Source organism: Haemorhous mexicanus, chromosome 5 (genome assembly GCF_027477595.1).
Source record: "Haemorhous mexicanus isolate bHaeMex1 chromosome 5, bHaeMex1.pri, whole genome shotgun sequence".
NCBI classification, from domain to species: Eukaryota; Metazoa; Chordata; class Aves; order Passeriformes; family Fringillidae; genus Haemorhous; species Haemorhous mexicanus.
Window position 1 is genome coordinate 28,864,142 of NC_082345.1, and position 18,301 is coordinate 28,882,442.

At 48.6% G+C, this 18,301-nt stretch overlaps 3 protein-coding genes across 3 annotated transcripts; 2 read left to right on the forward strand and 1 right to left on the reverse strand.

The window, feature by feature from the left end:
• Positions 1-15,708: 15,708 nt before the first annotated feature.
• LOC132327430 (histone H1.11L-like) lies at positions 15,709-17,717 on the forward strand. Its single transcript, XM_059846625.1, has one exon. The coding sequence runs from the start codon at positions 15,726-15,728 to the stop codon at positions 16,392-16,394; it is 669 nt and encodes a 222-aa protein (XP_059702608.1). The 5' UTR covers positions 15,709-15,725; the 3' UTR covers positions 16,395-17,717.
• On the reverse strand, positions 16,492-17,286 carry LOC132327436 (histone H2A-IV). The gene has a single exon (XM_059846633.1). It carries the CDS (start codon positions 17,284-17,286, stop codon positions 16,897-16,899), a length of 390 nt encoding a protein of 129 aa, XP_059702616.1. The 3' UTR covers positions 16,492-16,896.
• LOC132327452 (histone H2B 1/2/3/4/6) lies at positions 17,552-18,063 on the forward strand. Its single transcript, XM_059846648.1, has one exon. It carries the CDS (start codon positions 17,632-17,634, stop codon positions 18,010-18,012), a length of 381 nt encoding a protein of 126 aa, XP_059702631.1. The 5' UTR covers positions 17,552-17,631; the 3' UTR covers positions 18,013-18,063.
• The last annotated feature ends 238 nt before the right edge of the window (positions 18,064-18,301 follow it).

Here is an 18,301-nt window from a genome sequence, read left to right on the forward strand (position 1 = left end):
GGGTTGTACAGTCTCACAGCTGTGCTCGTGTCCCGGAGCAGCTCCTTGCCCCAGCCGCTGCACCCTGGTTAGCCCGTCCTATCTGGGTGGGACCGCCGCGGGGCTGACAGCAAACCGGACCTTGCTTTTCTTCTCGGTACTAACTCTGCTTTATCTGGAGTACAACACATACGGGAAATAGCCACAAGTACAGAAATCGTTTAGGGGAACCTGCTATGGTCAGGCTCAGGAAGAATCGCAGCAGGACCCTGACTGATAATCTGCTTGCTCACCACCTGCCTTCACCGTCTACATTTCCCTATGCTGGTCCGGCACACTCCATCTCCTCTCTGTGGCGGCTGCAGCCGCAGCTCCGGGCCCCGAGCACCCACACGGCCGTGGGGGGCCTGGCCGGATGGGAGGGAACCTCCGGCACAGCCCGGAGGGAAGGGAAGGTGCGGAGTTCTTGAGGCACGGAGGAGTCTGCACAGGCAGCGCGGTGGCATCCAGGCACTGTTCCTTCAGCATTCCAAAGCCTCCTCCCAGCCCTCAGAAGGGGCAGACTGTCGCCTAGGAACACACTCCATCCCATCCCCTTCTGTCAGTGCCGCACCTGGGCCCAGATTTGGCCATGAAGCCACACTTCGCCTAGTCAACACATCACTTATCACTATTTGATCTTCTGTGTTATCCCTTAGCTTTCCAAGAAAAGCTTCATACAGTTTCTTAAGGTGAAAATATCTTGGCACGGGTTGGGGAGGAAATTCCTCTTCTCAGTGATGGTACAAAGGGCTTTCTCTTCTCAAAACTATGGCAACCATCACCGACATAAACAAATATTTTACCAAACAGGTTATCTCTTTGCTTGCATATGATCTCAAAAAGTCTCATGGTCCCAGGATTATTTTTTGGTTTTGCTTTTATGAGATAAGGAGAATCTAAACCCTTGATGGATTTTTGCAGATGGGTCATCTCTCTGACACAGATTTCCTGTTACAGTCTTCTCCCTAATAGGCACTGACGGATATGATATTTTGCATGGGCAAAAAAGCTATTTGCCATCGAAAAAGATAGTGAGTAACAGCTGGGATCACCACCAGAAAGCATGGTTAAAAACAAAAGCAAAAAACCAAAAATCACCACTAACTAAAAACTCCTCAACATACAAATACCCACAAACAACAAAGATACAACCCCCCCAAAAAAACCCACAACAAATAAACAAATCCCCCCCCCAAAAAAAAAACAAACAAAAGCCCAAAACCAAACAAAAAAAACAATTCAAAATTGACCCAGGCAGTATAAATCAGTTTTTCTTTGGGAGCTGCTTTTCAGACTGCATCTGTAAGGAATAAAACCATAAGAGCCCCCATAGTTTGATGTCTTTCTAGAAAAATGTCCATGAAGAGCTGTGAATGAGTAAGCTGAACTCATTGCTCAGGGTGGATGTACCCACATGATATCGAGGAGATGGGAGCACAAAGACAAAGAGAAACATTTGCACATTTCAGACAGGGATTTTAACACCCTTTTGTTCCTATAAAATACTTCCTTTCCCGCAGAAACAGCCCACAGAGATATTTGACCAGTCTGTTCCTCTCCTAACTTTTTCTGTGCTTTCAGATTTATGGAACTACTGATTCCCTGGACACAGAATGACATTTAGAAGGGAAGCTGGTCCCCATTGCCAGTTCCACATGATGGAAAATCCGACCCTGGGACAGAAGTGCAGAGCAAAAATGCTTTATTCATGACAGTAACAGTGTACAGGCAGATTCCATTGCAGTTCTGCTTGTACTTCTGCATCCAAGAGGACTCTGTTCCCACAAGGAAAACATACTTCTTGTTGGTTGGACCTTTTTTCTCCCTTTTCCCTTGCCAGACTTGAAGGTAATTTGTTTTTCAAGTTTTCTCAAACTTGAAACTCTGCACTACACCTGCTGGTTTTAACACCTTGACTTTGGGGCTGCATTCAGTCTCAGGTTTTACCTTCCACGTTGAGCCTGTGGGTCTCTGACTCCACTGGCTCCACTCTCCCAGCTCAACCTCACACCAACCCCACCCCAGCAGACTTGCTCAGTGACCCAGGGTGGTGTGGCTGTGCCCAGTCACTGCCACAATCCCTGCCCCACTCACCATGTGCAATAGGAAAAAGAATCATAGCAATTCAACTGATTGATTGATCTGAACAGATTCTTGAAACTATCCTTTAACTGAGCTCAGAAGTTATCAAAACCTTTGTGGTGGGGAATGATAAAGGAACTATTTTTCTCTTGCTTTAAACCAAAATGAAACTGTTGAAAAAATCTGAGTATTTTTGTAAAAAGGTAATTAAAAAAAAACCAAAAAACCAACAAGCTGTATCTGTGTAATACCTAAATTTCCTGCCTAATACCTACCAAAACTCTGCCCATGGATTTTTTATTTTAGGAGATTGGTGTTCTATCTGGGGCCTTTAAATCTCTATGAATACAAAAAACTTTTGTCATGGGCAGGAATCCTTTGCTGTAAACTGAACAGTATGTAATGATAAGTTCTTCCCAATTGAGACATGAAGTTTTCTTACTCATGTAACAATGCATTATGGTTTAGGATATTATGAAAAATCAGTTTTAAAATAAAAACCATCATGCATGGACAAAAGATGTCTTTCAAATCACACAAAGTCTGCAATTACATCGAGGGCAGTTTGAGTTGCCATGAGTAACTCTGTGATTTTAGTTATGGGGGGGCATTTTTGTACCAGAAGCACTCAAAAGTCAGAATGAATTTATCTGCACGACATGCATGAAGTATCACTGCTCAGTAGCACAAACATCAGGAGGGGCTTGAGAAAATGCTGAAGTTACTGTGCAGACTTAGGCAGCCCCAGGTGAAAAACATGGTAATGTTGGGCTTGGCAGCTGCAGGCTTCGTGCATGACCTGATCACCCCGTTTGAGGTATGCACAAACAGGCTGCACTCCTGCCTCCAGCTGCATCTGTGACATGGATGTCTCCATGTTTCCTCCTGAGCAAACACTGACAGTCAGTCACAGCCACAGTTCACTCAGTGAGATTAATTGCAGGACTGAAGGGCTGAAATGGATGGCTGTAAAATGTTCAGAAGGTCAGAAAAGAAGGGTGGGAGCAGGTTGTCTTCTACCTGAAAACAAAAAAGTGGATTGATTGCAAAGAACTGTGTTAGAAAAACAGTGACTAACAGCCGAGAGCTTTGGTACAAAACTGGAGGCCAAGCCAAAAAAGGAAACCTCCCTGTCAGTATTTACAACAGGCCACCCAAACAAAGGAAGGAGGATGCTGATGAGGCTTCTTTCTTCGACTACAGGTGCCATCATATCCACAGGCTCCTGTTGGGGCACATCAGCCAACCTGACATCTGCTGGAAACGTGGCACAGAAAGCCATGAGGCATCCAGGAGACTCCCAGAGCACATTGAAGATAAATTTTTATCAGGTGAATGAAAGTCCAACCAGAGGAGAAGCATTACTTGACCTGTTCTTGCCAACAAACATTAACTGATTGAAGAGGTCAAGAATGGCTGTAACCTTGGCTGCTGCCTGAGCCCAGACCTATCACAAATTTGAGGGATATGGGCCAGGCAAAGCACAGAGACAAGATATTTATTTAGTAAACATTCAGTTGCTTAAGAAAATAGGATATGGAAACCCCTTGGAAACCGCCCTCAGGGATCAAGGGGAAGGTTAATCAAGCCTGAAAGTTATTTGTTAAGGACATTTGGTCCATGGAGCAGGTACACTTGATTCCCACATGTAAGAAAGCAGGCAAGGAAGGTAGAAGACCAATACGGCTGAGTAAAGACCTTCTGGTCAAAGTGAAGTGCAAGAAGTAAATGCACAGGCAGTGAAAGCAGGGACACATATCCTGGGAAGGATGTAGAGCGCTGTCCAGATGTGTAGGGATGAAATCAGAAAAGCTAAAGTACGTCTGTGTTCTGGATTGCAAGGCAGGATGTATTCTATTACCATCTGTATGGCAGTTGTCTAGGTGTTAAGTGGGCAATTTCCCCTTATCTCTCTCCCTGCGAGATCACAATCACTCCTCCCTCAGCAGGGGGCATCCCGTGATAAGAGGCTATTGAATGTCACTGCATGGCTGATAAGAACTGTAACATCCCATTGTGAGATGCTCCGCCCAGAGGGAGGAGCCGAGCATTGCTATCCAGATATAATCAGGAGATTCTGACACACCAGCACAGCTTCTCCACTGGATTCACCAGAGGAACAGCAGCTGCTTCTTCTTCCACGGATCTGCGGAGGAAGAATCACCCTTTTTCTACAGGACCCCCTGCTCCAACAGAACCACACCTGACACCTCAGGAGGACTGCAGCCACTTTTCCAACTGGACTGCTGCCAGCACCCTGACCAACAGGGTGTCAGGTTGAGTTCTGACTCTGTCATTTTAGTGTACTGCATTGTTTTTATTTTATCATTTTATGGTTTTTTCCCCCCTTCCCTATTAAAGAACTGTTATTTCCTGCTCCCGTATTTTTTTTGCCTGAGAGCCCCTTAATTTAAAATTCATAGCAATTTGGAGGGGTGGGGAGGGTTTGCATTCTCCATTTCAGGGGAAGCTCCTGCCTTCTTTAGCAGGCACCTGTCTTATCCAAACCAAGACAGATTTTTGGCGCCCAACGTGGGGCTCGAGGGCAAATAAACAAAAAGGGAATAACAGTTCTTGAGTAATCTAATTTTTGTGTGGCTATACAAACCTCATCAAGTGACACCATGTGGTCCAGTTTACCCTGGTTTGGGTGGCACGTGATCATGGCTGTATTTCTCCCATTTGTAGGCCCTTATCTTAACATGGGTCCTATAACCAAGGCTACTGTGGCTATTATCCGGTTTGTTTTATGGGTGAATAAGGTGAGGAATTCATGGATTTTTAACTTCCTCTGGAAGGCAGGCACATGGATTCACAGCTATCACACCTTAACTATGTGTTTTTGGGGTTACTTTAATAATGGCACCTGCTGTAAGGAAATTACACCAGGGGAAATTTTCTCCCAACCCTTTAATCACCTCTTTGGGTCCACCCCACCAGTTTTTGAAGGGTTCAGATCCAATCTAAACATTAATGATATCATACAGTGGCTGGTGTTGCTGATAGGCCTGTTCTATTTAGCATTTAGAGAGAGAGAGAGACTAACCTGGATAACTACCCTGACACCTGCATCAGAACCTAACACGCCACCAGAGTCCAGGGATGCTGTTGCCCCAGAGCCTACTCCTACCCCACAGCCCGTGCCAGATGTGAACTACCCAGATTGGGTGGGGGGTCTGGTGAAGGAGATGCGTGAGATAGGCCAGATCCTGAAGGAGTACACTTCCCCAGCTGGTGCAGAGCCCTCCCCCTGCTTTGAAGAGAGAGAATCTAATAGTGCAGCAGCAGAACCCACAGATGTTACAACTGTCCAGGTTCCAGCTGAACTGCAGAGGCAGTCACAGCCAGCAGCAGTTGCCCCTGTAGAAACAAGGAGATCTAAAACAAAAGCAGAGCACCCAGATAGGGGAGGGCCCTCACAACCCACAGGGGAGCCAGAGGTTGCAATCATCACCGAGTCCCTGACTTACGAAAGTCTCCGTAATCTACACAAAGACATTGTACGACGGGGACGTGAGGCTTATACAACCTGGCTACTTCGGGTCTGGGACCTTATGGGTACAGGTGTGCAACTGGATGGTGGTGAGGCAAGGAATCTGGGACCCTTAACTCAGGACTCCGGTATCAATCAGATTTTTGTAAGGGAGCCAGGGTCCCTTTCCCTCTGGGAGCGGCTTTTAACAAGTGTCAGAGAGAGATTTGTCCACAGGGAAAGAATGCAGGAGCAGCACCACAGAATGCGCTGGAAGACTCTTGAGGAAGGGATCCAACAGCTGAGGGAAGTGGCAGTATTGGAGGTACTCTTTGGGAGAGATGGACAGCATGATAATGACCCCGACCAGGTCAGGTGCACAGGGCAGATGCTGTGGAGTCTGGCAAATCTGGGGCCATCTCAATACACCACTTTCATTGCAACGATCAATGCTGATACCAACCGAGAGACAGTGGGTTCTGTGGCAAACAAACTTAGAAATTATGAAAGTATGATCAATGGCCCCATGCAAGCTCATGTCTCTGCCGTGGTCCAAGAACTCAGAGAGGAGATGAGGGAGATGAGGGAGGCGGTGAGAAGGAACAATTCCCATATTGCACCAGTGCGAGTCACAGGCCCCAGAGTTAGAGCCCAACATTTTCCACCTAGAGAGAGAGGGTACACCCCACGGGCTGACTTGTGGTTCTTTCTGAGGGACCATGGGGAAGACATGGGAAAGTGGGATGGAAAACCCACTTCAGTCCTGGCAGCAAGGGTGCGTCAACTCAAGGAGGGAAACACTAACCGAGAGAACTCCAGTAAAGTGAAGGTAGCCTCAACCTCCCATGACCGAGCTGCTGAGTATGATCCGTCAGATCCCCTTGAGGGTACCTCTACCATGTATGCCCAGGGAAGAAATAATAACCAGGGTTAGGGGGGCCCTGCCTCTAGCCAGGGAGAGGCACGGGAAAATCGGATTTTCTGGACGGTGTGGATCCGATGGCCTGGCACATCAGAACCACAAAGGTACGATGCTTTAGTGGATACTGGTGCACAGTGTACCCTGATACCATCGGGACATGTGGGGGCCGAACCTGTTTCCATTGCCGGGGTGACGGGGGGATCACAGCAATTGACCCTTTTGGAAGCTGAGATGAGCCTGACTGGGAAAGACTGGAAGAAACATCCTATTGTGACTGGCCCAGAGGCCCCATGTATTCTAGGCATAGACTTCCTCCGGAATGGCTATTACAAAGACCCAAAAGGACTCAGATGGGCTTTTGGCATAGCTGCTGTAGAGGCAGAGAACATTAAGCAGTTGAACACCTTGCCTGGACTGTCAGAAAACCCATCCGCAGTAGGACTCTTGAATGTGGAAGAGCAACGAGTGCCAATCGCCACCTCGACGGTGCACCGCCGGCAGTATCGGACGAATCGAGACGCCGTGATCCCCATCCACAAAATGATCCGTGAGCTGGAGAGCCAAGGGGTGGTCAGCAAGACTCACTCACCCTTTAACAGTCCCATCTGGCCTGTGCGCAAGTCTGACAAAGAATGGAGATTGACTGTGGACTATCGTGGCTTGAATGAAGTGACTCCACCACTGAGCGCTGCTGTGCCAGACATGCTGGAACTCCAGTACGAGCTGGAGTCCAAGGCAGCAAAGTGGTATGCCACCATTGACATTGCTAACGCGTTTTTCTCCATTCCTCTGGCAGCAGAGTGCAGGCCTCAGTTTGCTTTCACCTGGAGGGGCGTGCAGTACACCTGGAACCGACTGCCCCAGGGGTGGAAGCACAGCCCCACCATCTGCCATGGACTGATCCAGACTGCACTGGAAAAGGGTGAGGCCCCAGAACATCTGCAATACATCGATGACATCATTGTGTGGGGGAACACGGCAGTGGAAGTATTTGAGAAAGGAAAGAAAATCATCCAGATTCTGCTAGAAGCCGGTTGCGCCATCAAGAAGAACAAAGTCAAGGGACCTGCTCGAGAGATCCAGTTCCTGGGAGTAAAGTGGCAAGATGGACGGCGTCAGATTCCCATTGAGGTCATCAACAAGATCACCGCGATGTCTCCACCAACTAGCAAGAAGGAAACACAAGCTTTCCTGGGTGCCATAGGCTTTTGGAGGATGCACATTCCCGAGTACAGTCAGATCGTGAGCCCTCTTTACCTGGTCACCCGCAAGAAGAACGAGTTCCACTGGGGCCCTGAGCAGCAACAAGCTTTTGCCCAGATTAAGCAAGAAATTGCTCATGCTGTTGCCCTTGGCCCAGTCAGGATGGGACCAGAGGTAAAGAACGTACTCTACTCTGCAGCCGGGAACCATGGTTTGTCCTGGAGCCTTTGGCAGAAGGTGCCTGGGGAGACTCGAGGCCGACCACTGGGATTCTGGAGTCGAAGCTTCAGAGGGTCCGAAGCCAATTACACTCCCACAGAAAAGGAAATCTTGGCTGCCTACGAAGGAGTTCAAGCTGCCTCAGAGGTGATTGGCACGGAAGCACAACTCCTCCTGGCACCCCGACTACCGGTGCTGGGGTGGATGTTCAAAGGAAAGGCTCCCACCACCCACCATGCCACTGATGCTACATGGAGTAAATGGATTGCCCTCATCACACAGCGCACCCGTATTGGAAACCTGAATCGCCCTGGGATTTTAGAGATAATTACAAACTGGCCGGAAGGTGAAGATTTTGGTCTTTCTGATGAAGAGGAACAAGAGCAAGTAACACGTGCCGAAGAAGCTCCACCATACAACCAACTCCCAGCAGAGGAAACACGCTACGCTCTTTTCACTGACGGTTCCTGTCGCATCGTAGGGTTGAACCGGAAGTGGAAAGCAGCCGTATGGAGTCCCACACGACAGGTTGCTCAGGCTATCGAAGGAGAAGGTGGATCAAGTCAACTTGCTGAACTCAAAGCTGTTCAGCTAGCCCTGGACATTGCTGAGAGAGAGAAATGGCCAAGGCTCTATCTTTATACTGATTCGTGGATGGTAGCCAATGCTCTGTGGGGCTGGCTGGAAAGGTGGAAAAAGGCCAACTGGCAGCGTAAGGGAAAACCAATCTGGGCTGCTGAGGAATGGAAAGAAATTGCCGCTCGGTTGGAGAACCTACCTGTGAAAGTCCGCCACGTAGATGCCCACATCCCCAAGAGCCGGGCTAATGAGGAACATCGAAACAACGAACAGGTAGATCAGGCAGCAAAAATAGAGGTGTCGAAGATAGACTTAGATTGGCAACATAAGGGGGAGTTGTTCCTAGCTCGATGGGCCCACGATGCCTCAGGTCATCAAGGTAGAGATGCCACCTATAGGTGGGCACGAGACCGAGGAGTAGATTTAACCAAAGACAGTATTTCTCAGGTTATCCATGACTGTGAAACGTGTGCTGCCATCAAGCACGCCAAGAGAGTGAAGCCCCTGTGGTATGGTGGGCGGTGGTCCAAGTACAAGTATGGGGAGGCCTGGCAGATCGACTACATCACACTGCCCCAGACACGCCAAGGCAAGCGCTACGTGCTGACCATGGTGGAAGCCACCACGGGATGGTTGGAGACCCACCCTGTGCCTCACGCCACTGCCCGGAACACCATCCTGGGCCTGGAAAAGCAAGTGCTGTGGAGACATGGAACCCCTGAGAGAATTGAGTCGGACAATGGGACCCATTTCAAGAACGGCCTTATCAACACCTGGGCCAGGGAACATGGTATTGAATGGATATACCATATCCCCTACCATGCACCAGCTGCCGGGAAAGTTGAACGGTGCAATGGACTACTCAAGACTACCCTGAAGGCACTTGGTGGGGGGACTTTTAGAAATTGGGAGATGAACTTAGCAAAGGCCACCTGGATGGTCAACACCAGAGGGTCTATCAATCGAGCTGGTCCTGCCCAGTCTGAACCCCTGCACACTGTAGATGGAGATAAAGTCCCTGTTGTACACATGAAAGGTATTTTAGGAAAGACTGTTTGGATTACTCCCACCTCAGGCAAAGACAAACCCATCCGTGGAATTGTTTTTGCTCAAGGACCTGGTTACACTTGGTGGGTAATGCAGAAAGATGGAGAAAGCCGTTGTGTACCACAGGGAAACCTAGTCTTAAGTGAGAACTGTGTGTAAGGATTCATTGTGATGCAGATGGAAATAGAATAAGGGGTGGATTATGTTCTGGATTGCAAGGCAGGATGTATTCTATTACCATCTGTATGGCAGTTGTCTAGGTGTTAAGTGGGCAATTTCCCCTTATCTCTCTCCCTGCGAGATCACAATCACTCCTCCCTCAGCAGGGGGCATCCCGTGATAAGAGGCTATTGAATGTCACTGCATGGCTGATAAGAACTGTAACATCCCATTGTGAGATGCTCCGCCCAGAGGGAGGAGCCGAGCATTGCTATCCAGATATAATCAGGAGATTCTGACACACCAGCACAGCTTCTCCACTGGATTCACCAGAGGAACAGCAGCTGCTTCTTCTTCCACGGATCTGCGGAGGAAGAATCACCCTTTTTCTACAGGACCCCCTGCTCCAACAGAACCACACCTGACACCTCAGGAGGACTGCAGCCACTTTTCCAACTGGACTGCTGCCAGCACCCTGACCAACAGGGTGTCAGGTTGAGTTCTGACTCTGTCATTTTAGTGTACTGCATTGTTTTTATTTTATCATTTTATGGTTTTTTCCCCCCTTCCCTATTAAAGAACTGTTATTTCCTGCTCCCGTATTTTTTTTGCCTGAGAGCCCCTTAATTTAAAATTCATAGCAATTTGGAGGGGTGGGGAGGGTTTGCATTCTCCATTTCAGGGGAAGCTCCTGCCTTCTTTAGCAGGCACCTGTCTTATCCAAACCAAGACAGTCTGTAACTAAATGTGGCAAGGGACATGAAGAATAATGAGGCCTTCTGTAGGTACACTGGCCAGAGAAGGAGGACCAGATAAAATGGGCCCCCCAATAAAAAAGAAAGGAGATTTAGTGACTGCTGGCATAGAGAATACTGAGGTACCTCATAATTTTTATTTTTGTTTTTTGCCTCAGTTTTCACTGGCAGTCTCTCTTTCCCATCTCCTAAGCCTGTCAATCTCAAGGCATAGACCAGGGGAACAAAGTCCCTCCCCTGCTGTAAGAAAATATCAGGTTCAAGACCATCTGAGGAAGGTGAATAGGAAGAAATCCATGGCACCTAAGGGGATTCATCCCAGGATCTTCAGGGAATTAGCAGATACAGCTGCAATTCAGATACTGTGTAATATTTTCATCAGTAACAGAGTGGGATGGAGTGCACCCCCAGCAAGTTTGTGGGTGCCACCATGCTCAGTGGGGCCACTGATCCACTGGAGGGAAGGGACACCATGCACAGGGACTGGGACAGGCTCGAGGAGTGGACCCACGTGAACCTCATGAAGCTCAACACTGTCAAATGCATGGCCCTGCACCCAGGCCAGGGCCATTCCAAACATCAGCACAGGCTGCAGGGTGAACTGATTGCAGGCACCCTGCATAGAAAGGCTCAGAGACATGGGTGGATGGAAATCTGGACATGAGGTGGCAATGTGCATTTGTTGCTCAGAAAGCCAGCGGCACCCTGAGCTGCATAAAAAAGAAAGCACAGCTAGCAGGTCGAGGGAGGGGATTCTCTTCATTCACTCCACTCTAATGAGACCTCACCTGCAGCACTGCACCTACCTCTGGGGTCCCCAGTAGAGGAAAGACTTGGAGGAGGATCACAGGAGGGCCACGGTAATGATCAGGGAGCTAGAACATGAAACAAGGCTGGGAGAGCAGTGGTTTCTAGGCCTGGAGAAGACAAGGCTCTGGGCAGACCTTTATTGGAAAACAGGGCAACCCTGACAATGGGGAGAAATGGTGCATCTGACTCCACTGATATCAGAAGGCTAATTAATTACTTTATTATACTCTGGTATTCCATGTTATATTACACTATGTTACATTACATCTAAACTGAATCTGCACAAGCACCCAACTGCACTCAACTGCCCAGAATCCCGTGGCTGTCTGCTGACCCACAGTCTGCACACACACTTGGCCCTGACAGGCCAAGGAAACAAAACCCCATCACTCTGGGGAAACAATCTCCATACTGCATTCTACTTTGGCACAACACAGGAGCAGCAAATGAGATAAGAATGGTTTCAATTATTCTTTTCTCTGCTTCTCTCAGGTTCAGAGAATGTGAATCCCACAGACCTCAGCGTGGCCTTTTGACACATAAAGAGCATTTATAAGAAAGACAGAGAAAGATTTTTCACCAGGTCCTGTGGTGACAAGGCAAGGGGCAAGGTTTTAAAAGTGAAAGAAGTTAGATTTAGATAGGTTCCAAGGAAGAAATTTTTCATTATGAAGGTGGTGGGACAAGAGAAGTTGTTGATGCCTTCAATGGAAGATTTCCAAGCCTTGTAGGATAAGTCTTTGAGCAACCTGTTCTAGTGAAAGATGTCCTTGCCCACAACAACAATGTTGGTCTAGATAATCTTGGAAGGACCCTTCCAACACAAATCATGCTATGATTCTGTAGTGCACCAAATCACATGGGCTCATAGGAAAGACCTTCCTGAAAGCATTTATCCATACCAAAACAGGAGAAAAGGGAGTTCTTGAATTTCTGACTGAACTTAGGAAAAAATTCATAGAATCATAGCAGCATAAAATAAGCTGAGTTGGATGGGATCCATCAGCACCATCAAGCCCAACTGCTGGCCACATGCAGGACACACCAAGAGTCACACCATGTGCCTGAGAGTGTTGTCCAAAAGCTTCTTGAGCTCTGTTGGGCTGGTGCAGGCCACTGCCCTGGGGAGGTGCTCCAGTGCCCAAACACCCTCTGGGAAAAAACTGTTTCCTGACATCCAGCCTAAACCTCCCCTGGCTCAGCTTCATGCCATTTCCTTGAGTCCTGTCCCTGGTCACAGGAGAGAAGAAATCAGTGCCTGCTCCTCCTCTTCCCCTCATGAGGAAGCTGCAGACTGCAGTGAGGTCCCTCCTCAGTCTCCCCCACAGGGTGATCAGGCCAAGTGACCTCAGCTGCTCCTCCTGTGGTTCCCCTCCAGACCCTTCACCATCCCTGTGGTCCTTCTTCAGGTGCTCTCTAATCACGTAATGTCTTTTTTATTGTGGTGCCCGAACTGCACGCAGCACTCGAGGTGAGGCCAACCAGGGCACGGCAGAGGGACAATCCCCTCCCTTGCCCAGCTGGTGATGCTGTGCCTGATGCCCCCCAGGACAGGGTTGGCCCTCCTGGCTCATGGGGCACTGCTGGCTCATGTTCAGCTTGCCATCAACCAGGACCACCAGGTCCCTTTCCATGGCAGTTCTTTCCAGTGCCTCATTCCCCAGTCTGTACACACAACCAGGATTGCCCTGTCTCAGTGCAGGTTCCAGCACTCGCCCTTCTTAAACTTCACATGGGTCATGATTCTCAAATTTGTCAAGGTTTCTCTCTGCAGAGCCTCTCTGCCCTGGAGGGAGTTGACAGCTCCTCCCAGTTTAGTGTCAATGGCAAACTTAGCATTCCTCGAGCCCTGCACCCAAGTTGCTAAGGAAGATGTTGAAGAGAATTGGGTGAGGATGGAGCCCTGCAGAACCCCAGTGGAGACAGCCTGATGTTACCCCAGTCACTGCAACCCTTTGTGCCTGATGTGTGAGAGCCAGCCTGGCCAGCACATCAGCCCCTGGCTCCCTGCAGAAGGGAGTGTCTGATTAAAATTACCCTTCCTTTCCTCAAAACAGAGGAGGTCTTGATGTGGGGTACAGGTGGGGCTGTTTTGGGGGCCCCTCTGTCCCAGAAGGGCTCACCTCATCACTTGTCTGGCCTTCTACTTCCAGGGCCTCATACCTCTTGTAGAAGATGCCAGTCCTACTTGTTCTGTGTTCAGAAGGAAGAGGAAGCTTCCTCCTGGTCCACCACTTCCAAATATCTTTGTCCACTGTATTTAAAAAGTGTTCTGTAACCAGAAAGATCAAGGAAATCACTGCCTGTGCTCCTGATCTTTCAATCAACCAACCCAAGGCCAACTGGCAATGAATAAATGGTCTGCTAACTTTATTTTAAAGGACAAATAGAAGGCAGATGTCATTTTGTTTTTGCTGAGTACATCATAATATTTGAAGCAATTTTTTTTAAAGTAAGTTCACCCATTAATTAAAGGAGTTAAACTTATTTCTCTTTCCCTCCTCCAACTGAAAACCTTTGCAAGATCTCTTTCCATTTCCTTTTTTGCTTAGCGTAAAACTAATTGCCTATTATTGTGAAAAACAAAATTTTAAAAGTCCACATAGGTGGTCAAAATTTTGGAGGGCCAGAAAAAGTAACTTTCAGGAAAGCACATCCCAGGAATGTGCTGCTACCTCAGGTGTTTGGAAGTAGGATAGAGGCCTTGCCTACAACCAGGAAAATGCATTTGCAAAGGTTCAAAATAATTTAAAGGTAAAGGAGCTGGTCACTCTGAGTTATTAGAATGGAATAAGATACAGATTTTGAAGGAAATCTATATGCTACAGAATTCTCACCCAGAAACTTCCCCCCAGTGGTGTGGATCCTTCCCAAGAGATTCACTACCAATGTAGTTCACAAGCCAAAATTTACAGTGGATTCAGCAGGTGAAACTACCACAAAATATACATCAGGACAAAACCAAGCCCACATCCTCTTGTTTTTATCCTCTCTCACATGATGTTTTTCTGCTGGCTGTCTTCCCTAGAAAAAAGCCTCTCTGAAATGCCACCGCATCTCTTGACAGTCCTTAAGTGCACCCAGCCAAGATAACCTGGCACCACTGACAAGTTCAGAAAACTGATCCCACCATCATCAGAACTTTAGAAGACACTGTGTGTTATTTTATTATCAAAAGATAAAGGGGAAGAAGCCAAATAACTGCATTTACAATCATTTGAATCAATCACCTGGGTTTCCAATTTGTTCCCACAGTGCACTACAAATGTACAACCAGGATTATCCAGTTGCTATCCAGCTCATCTCAAGAAAAATCATTTTTATATATATTCAATTTATCCCACATCAAAATAGCCATGCATTGGAAAAAGCCACACCATTGCTTCTCTCAGCAGTTGTGAGGACAAAATTGTCTGCTTAAGTCACTTGAATTCCATCATTTTGTTACAGAAATGCCTGCAGCTTTACGTCTGTTTTTCATAACGAAGACATGTACGTTGTATTTTGATTTTATTTTGTTTTTCTTTTTTTTTAAACTGGTGATTGTGGCAGACAAAATTCTTGACTTATAATCTAAAAGTAAGCAGAAAAATAAACACCAGCTGAAAATAAGAACATACAAATGAATAGGTTTATTTACTGTGCATCATGAAAATAACTGTTTTGGAGAAAAAATGGGAATATAGTTAATTAAAGTAATAATAAAAAGGTGCAGAAAACCCAGGGGGACAGACAAGCTACTATATGCATGTATAGCTATGTATGTATAAGTATTCTAGGATTTTTAAGACAGGTGATTAATTAAGAGAGCGGCTTTGCAGGTTAATGCTTCTGGTGAAAATTGTCTTTCTTTTACTTTTTACCGAGTCCTACTAGCGCTAAATAGGGCACTATGTGCAAAGGTTTCATTATTTTGGAGAGATGAAGTCGTGTTATGAAAAACAACTCATAACTCAGATACAGAGCCGAGGGACCACCTTGTGTTAATTGCATCGTTTCAAAGATAATTTATGCTAAGATAAGGTCTCTAGATTAGCCCCATTTTGCAGCACCTCAATGGAAAACCCTCTCAGAAACATGTATAAGATGTCACTGAGGCAGTAGTGCCAGAAGCAAAGTTTTAATTCAAAAGGAGAAATAAAAATCTTACAGAACAGCTCTGAGTGCAATTCCCAAACTCGGGGATTACTGAGCTGCCTAAAAGCCACTTCAAGTCTCGATTGAAAGAACCGCTGCAGGACAAAAATATTCTCTGTCCTCGGCACGAATGCCAAGAAAGGGGGTACTGCGGTCCACTTTTTGGTAAGAAAAAGCCTTTTTTTGGGAGGCGAGAAACACAGGGCGGGGGGCGGGGAGCGCGATGGGGGCGGGGCCGGCTCGGCAATGCACCAATCAGCGCCCGCGGCGCCGCTATAAAAGGAGGCGCCGCCGAAGCTGCCGCGTTCGTACCGCCACGATGGCTGAGAGCGCTCCCGCTGCCGCCGCCGAGACTGCGCCCGCAGCACCGGCCCCCGCCGCCAAGGCTGCCGCCAAGAAGCCGAAGAAGGCGGCGAGCGGCTCCAAAGCCCGCAAGCCCGCGGGGCCCAGCGTCACCGAGCTGATCACCAAGGCCGTGTCCGCCTCCAAGGAGCGCAAGGGGCTCTCGCTCGCCGCGCTCAAGAAGGCGCTGGCCGCCGGCGGCTACGATGTGGAGAAGAACAACAGCCGCATCAAGCTGGGGCTCAAGAGCCTCGTCAGCAAGGGCACCCTGGTGCAGACCAAGGGCACCGGCGCCTCCGGCTCCTTCCGCCTGAGCAAGAAACCCGGAGAAGTGAAGGAAAAAGCCCCGATAAAGAGAGCAGCTGCAGCCAAGCCCAAGAAGCCGGCGGCCAAGAAGCCCGCCAGCGCCGCCAAGAAGCCCAAGAAGGCAGTGACAGCGAAGAGCCCCAAAAAAGCTAAGAAGCCAGCAGCCAAAAAGGTAGCCAAGAGTCCTAAAAAGGTGACAAAGGCTGCCAAACCCAAAAAAGCGGCGGCGGCAGCCAAGAGCCCGGCTAAGGCGAAGGCGGTGAAGCCGAAAGTGGCCAAGCCAAAACCTGCAAAGGCAAAAGTGGCCAAGGCAAAGAAGGCAGCGCCCAAGAAGAAGTAACGGCTTCACAGAAGTCGTGCTTCACATTTAAACCCAACGGCTCTTTTAAGAGCCACCCACATTTTCTTAAAAAGTGCTGAAATTATAAAATTAGATGTTCACGTAGAAATTTTTTTTATTAATTGTGGAGTTGATTACCTTGGTGGCTTTAGAGTAAAAGCCTTTGTATGAGTTACACAAGTTCATGAATTTAAAAATCAAATACGGCTGAAACTCGTTACGAAACACTAGTGTTGAAGAAAAAGCCTTTGTGATAGTTCTGAAATTTTGCTGGCATTTTGAGAGCAATTTCAATGCCTAGTCTAGTGGAAGCAGAGTTCATGTTTAAACCTGCGTACAAGAGAAGGAATGATGATCAAGGAAAGGGCGCTAAAAAAACCGTTACATACAGTCAGTTTTTAAATGCTTAAAAGCAATTTAGCTCTTTCATGAGGAAGTGGGTGGCTCTTAAAAGAGCCTTTGGGTTTCTCTTGGTTATACTTCGCAGCGTGATTCTCGGCGCTCACTTGGCTTTAGCCTTGTGGCTGTCGGTCTTCTTGGGCAGCAGCACGGCCTGGATGTTAGGCAGCACGCCACCCTGCGCGATCGTCACCTTGCCCAGCAGCTTGTTGAGCTCCTCGTCGTTGCGGATGGCCAGCTGCAGGTGGCGGGGGATGATGCGCGTCTTCTTGTTGTCGCGGGCCGCGTTGCCCGCCAGCTCCAGGATCTCGGCCGTCAGGTACTCCAGCACGGCCGCCAGGTACACCGGCGCGCCGGCGCCCACGCGCTCCGCGTAGTTGCCCTTGCGCAGCAGCCGGTGCACGCGGCCCACGGGGAACTGCAGCCCGGCCCGCGACGAGCGCGACTTGGCCTTGGCGCGCGCCTTGCCGCCCTGCTTCCCGCGCCCGGACATGGCTACAACGACTCCGCAGCAGCAGCAACAGCGACAGCAGCACAACCGGAAAAGCCGAAGGAGCTCCCGGCCCGCCTCACCGCCTGCCTTATATACAGCCAGGGAGGATCGGCAGCGCCTCTTGCGATTGGCTGCGAGAGAGGACTCGTTCCGCAGCCAATGGAAATGCGAATCCAAAACTGGCCAATAGCGAGTCCCGGCGCCGGGTCCGGAGCCGACACAGAGCCAATAGCGAGGCGGCGCTCTCGGCGGAGCTGCTATAAATGCGGCTGCCGAGGCGGTCTCTCTGCTGAGAGCTGTTAGTCGCTGTGTTTGTCGAGTGAGGGAGCTGCGGTCGCTGTCGCCATGCCCGAGCCGGCCAAGTCCGCCCCCGCGCCCAAGAAGGGCTCCAAGAAAGCCGTCACCAAGACGCAGAAGAAGGGCGACAAGAAGCGCAAGAAGAGCCGCAAGGAGAGCTACTCCATCTACGTGTACAAGGTGCTGAAGCAGGTGCACCCCGACACGGGCATCTCGTCCAAGGCCATGGGCATCATGAACTCCTTCGTCAACGACATCTTCGAGCGCATCGCGGGCGAGGCCTCGCGCCTGGCGCACTACAACAAGCGCTCCACCATCACGTCGCGGGAGATCCAGACGGCCGTGCGCCTGCTGCTGCCCGGCGAGCTGGCCAAGCACGCCGTGTCCGAGGGCACCAAGGCTGTCACCAAGTACACCAGCTCCAAGTAAATACTTGGCAAAAACATTGCTCAACCCAAAGGCTCTTTTAAGAGCCACCCACTTTATCAACAAAAGAGCTTTAATTTCGTTATCTGCGCCTTTTTTTGTAGCTTGTTCCCTGTCCAGCCTTATGATTAATATTTACTCTCAAATATCAACAAATTTATAGTTAATTAATAGAAGCATGATCCATTTTTAGACTCTATTTATTTTCTAATTCCTTGTATTTTTTTTCCCTACTGTGCCTAGATACTTATTAAAAAGCCTTCATCTTACTTTTTATGCATTAATTGCTTAA

Excerpts from the sequence above, each read along its gene's own strand:
- LOC132327430 (XM_059846625.1), top strand. The coding sequence starts at position 15,726 with ATGGCTGAGAGCGCTCCCGCTGCCGCCGCCGAGACTGCGCCCGCAGCA.
- LOC132327436 (XM_059846633.1), bottom strand. The coding sequence starts at position 17,286 with ATGTCCGGGCGCGGGAAGCAGGGCGGCAAGGCGCGCGCCAAGGCCAAG.
- LOC132327452 (XM_059846648.1), top strand. The coding sequence starts at position 17,632 with ATGCCCGAGCCGGCCAAGTCCGCCCCCGCGCCCAAGAAGGGCTCCAAG.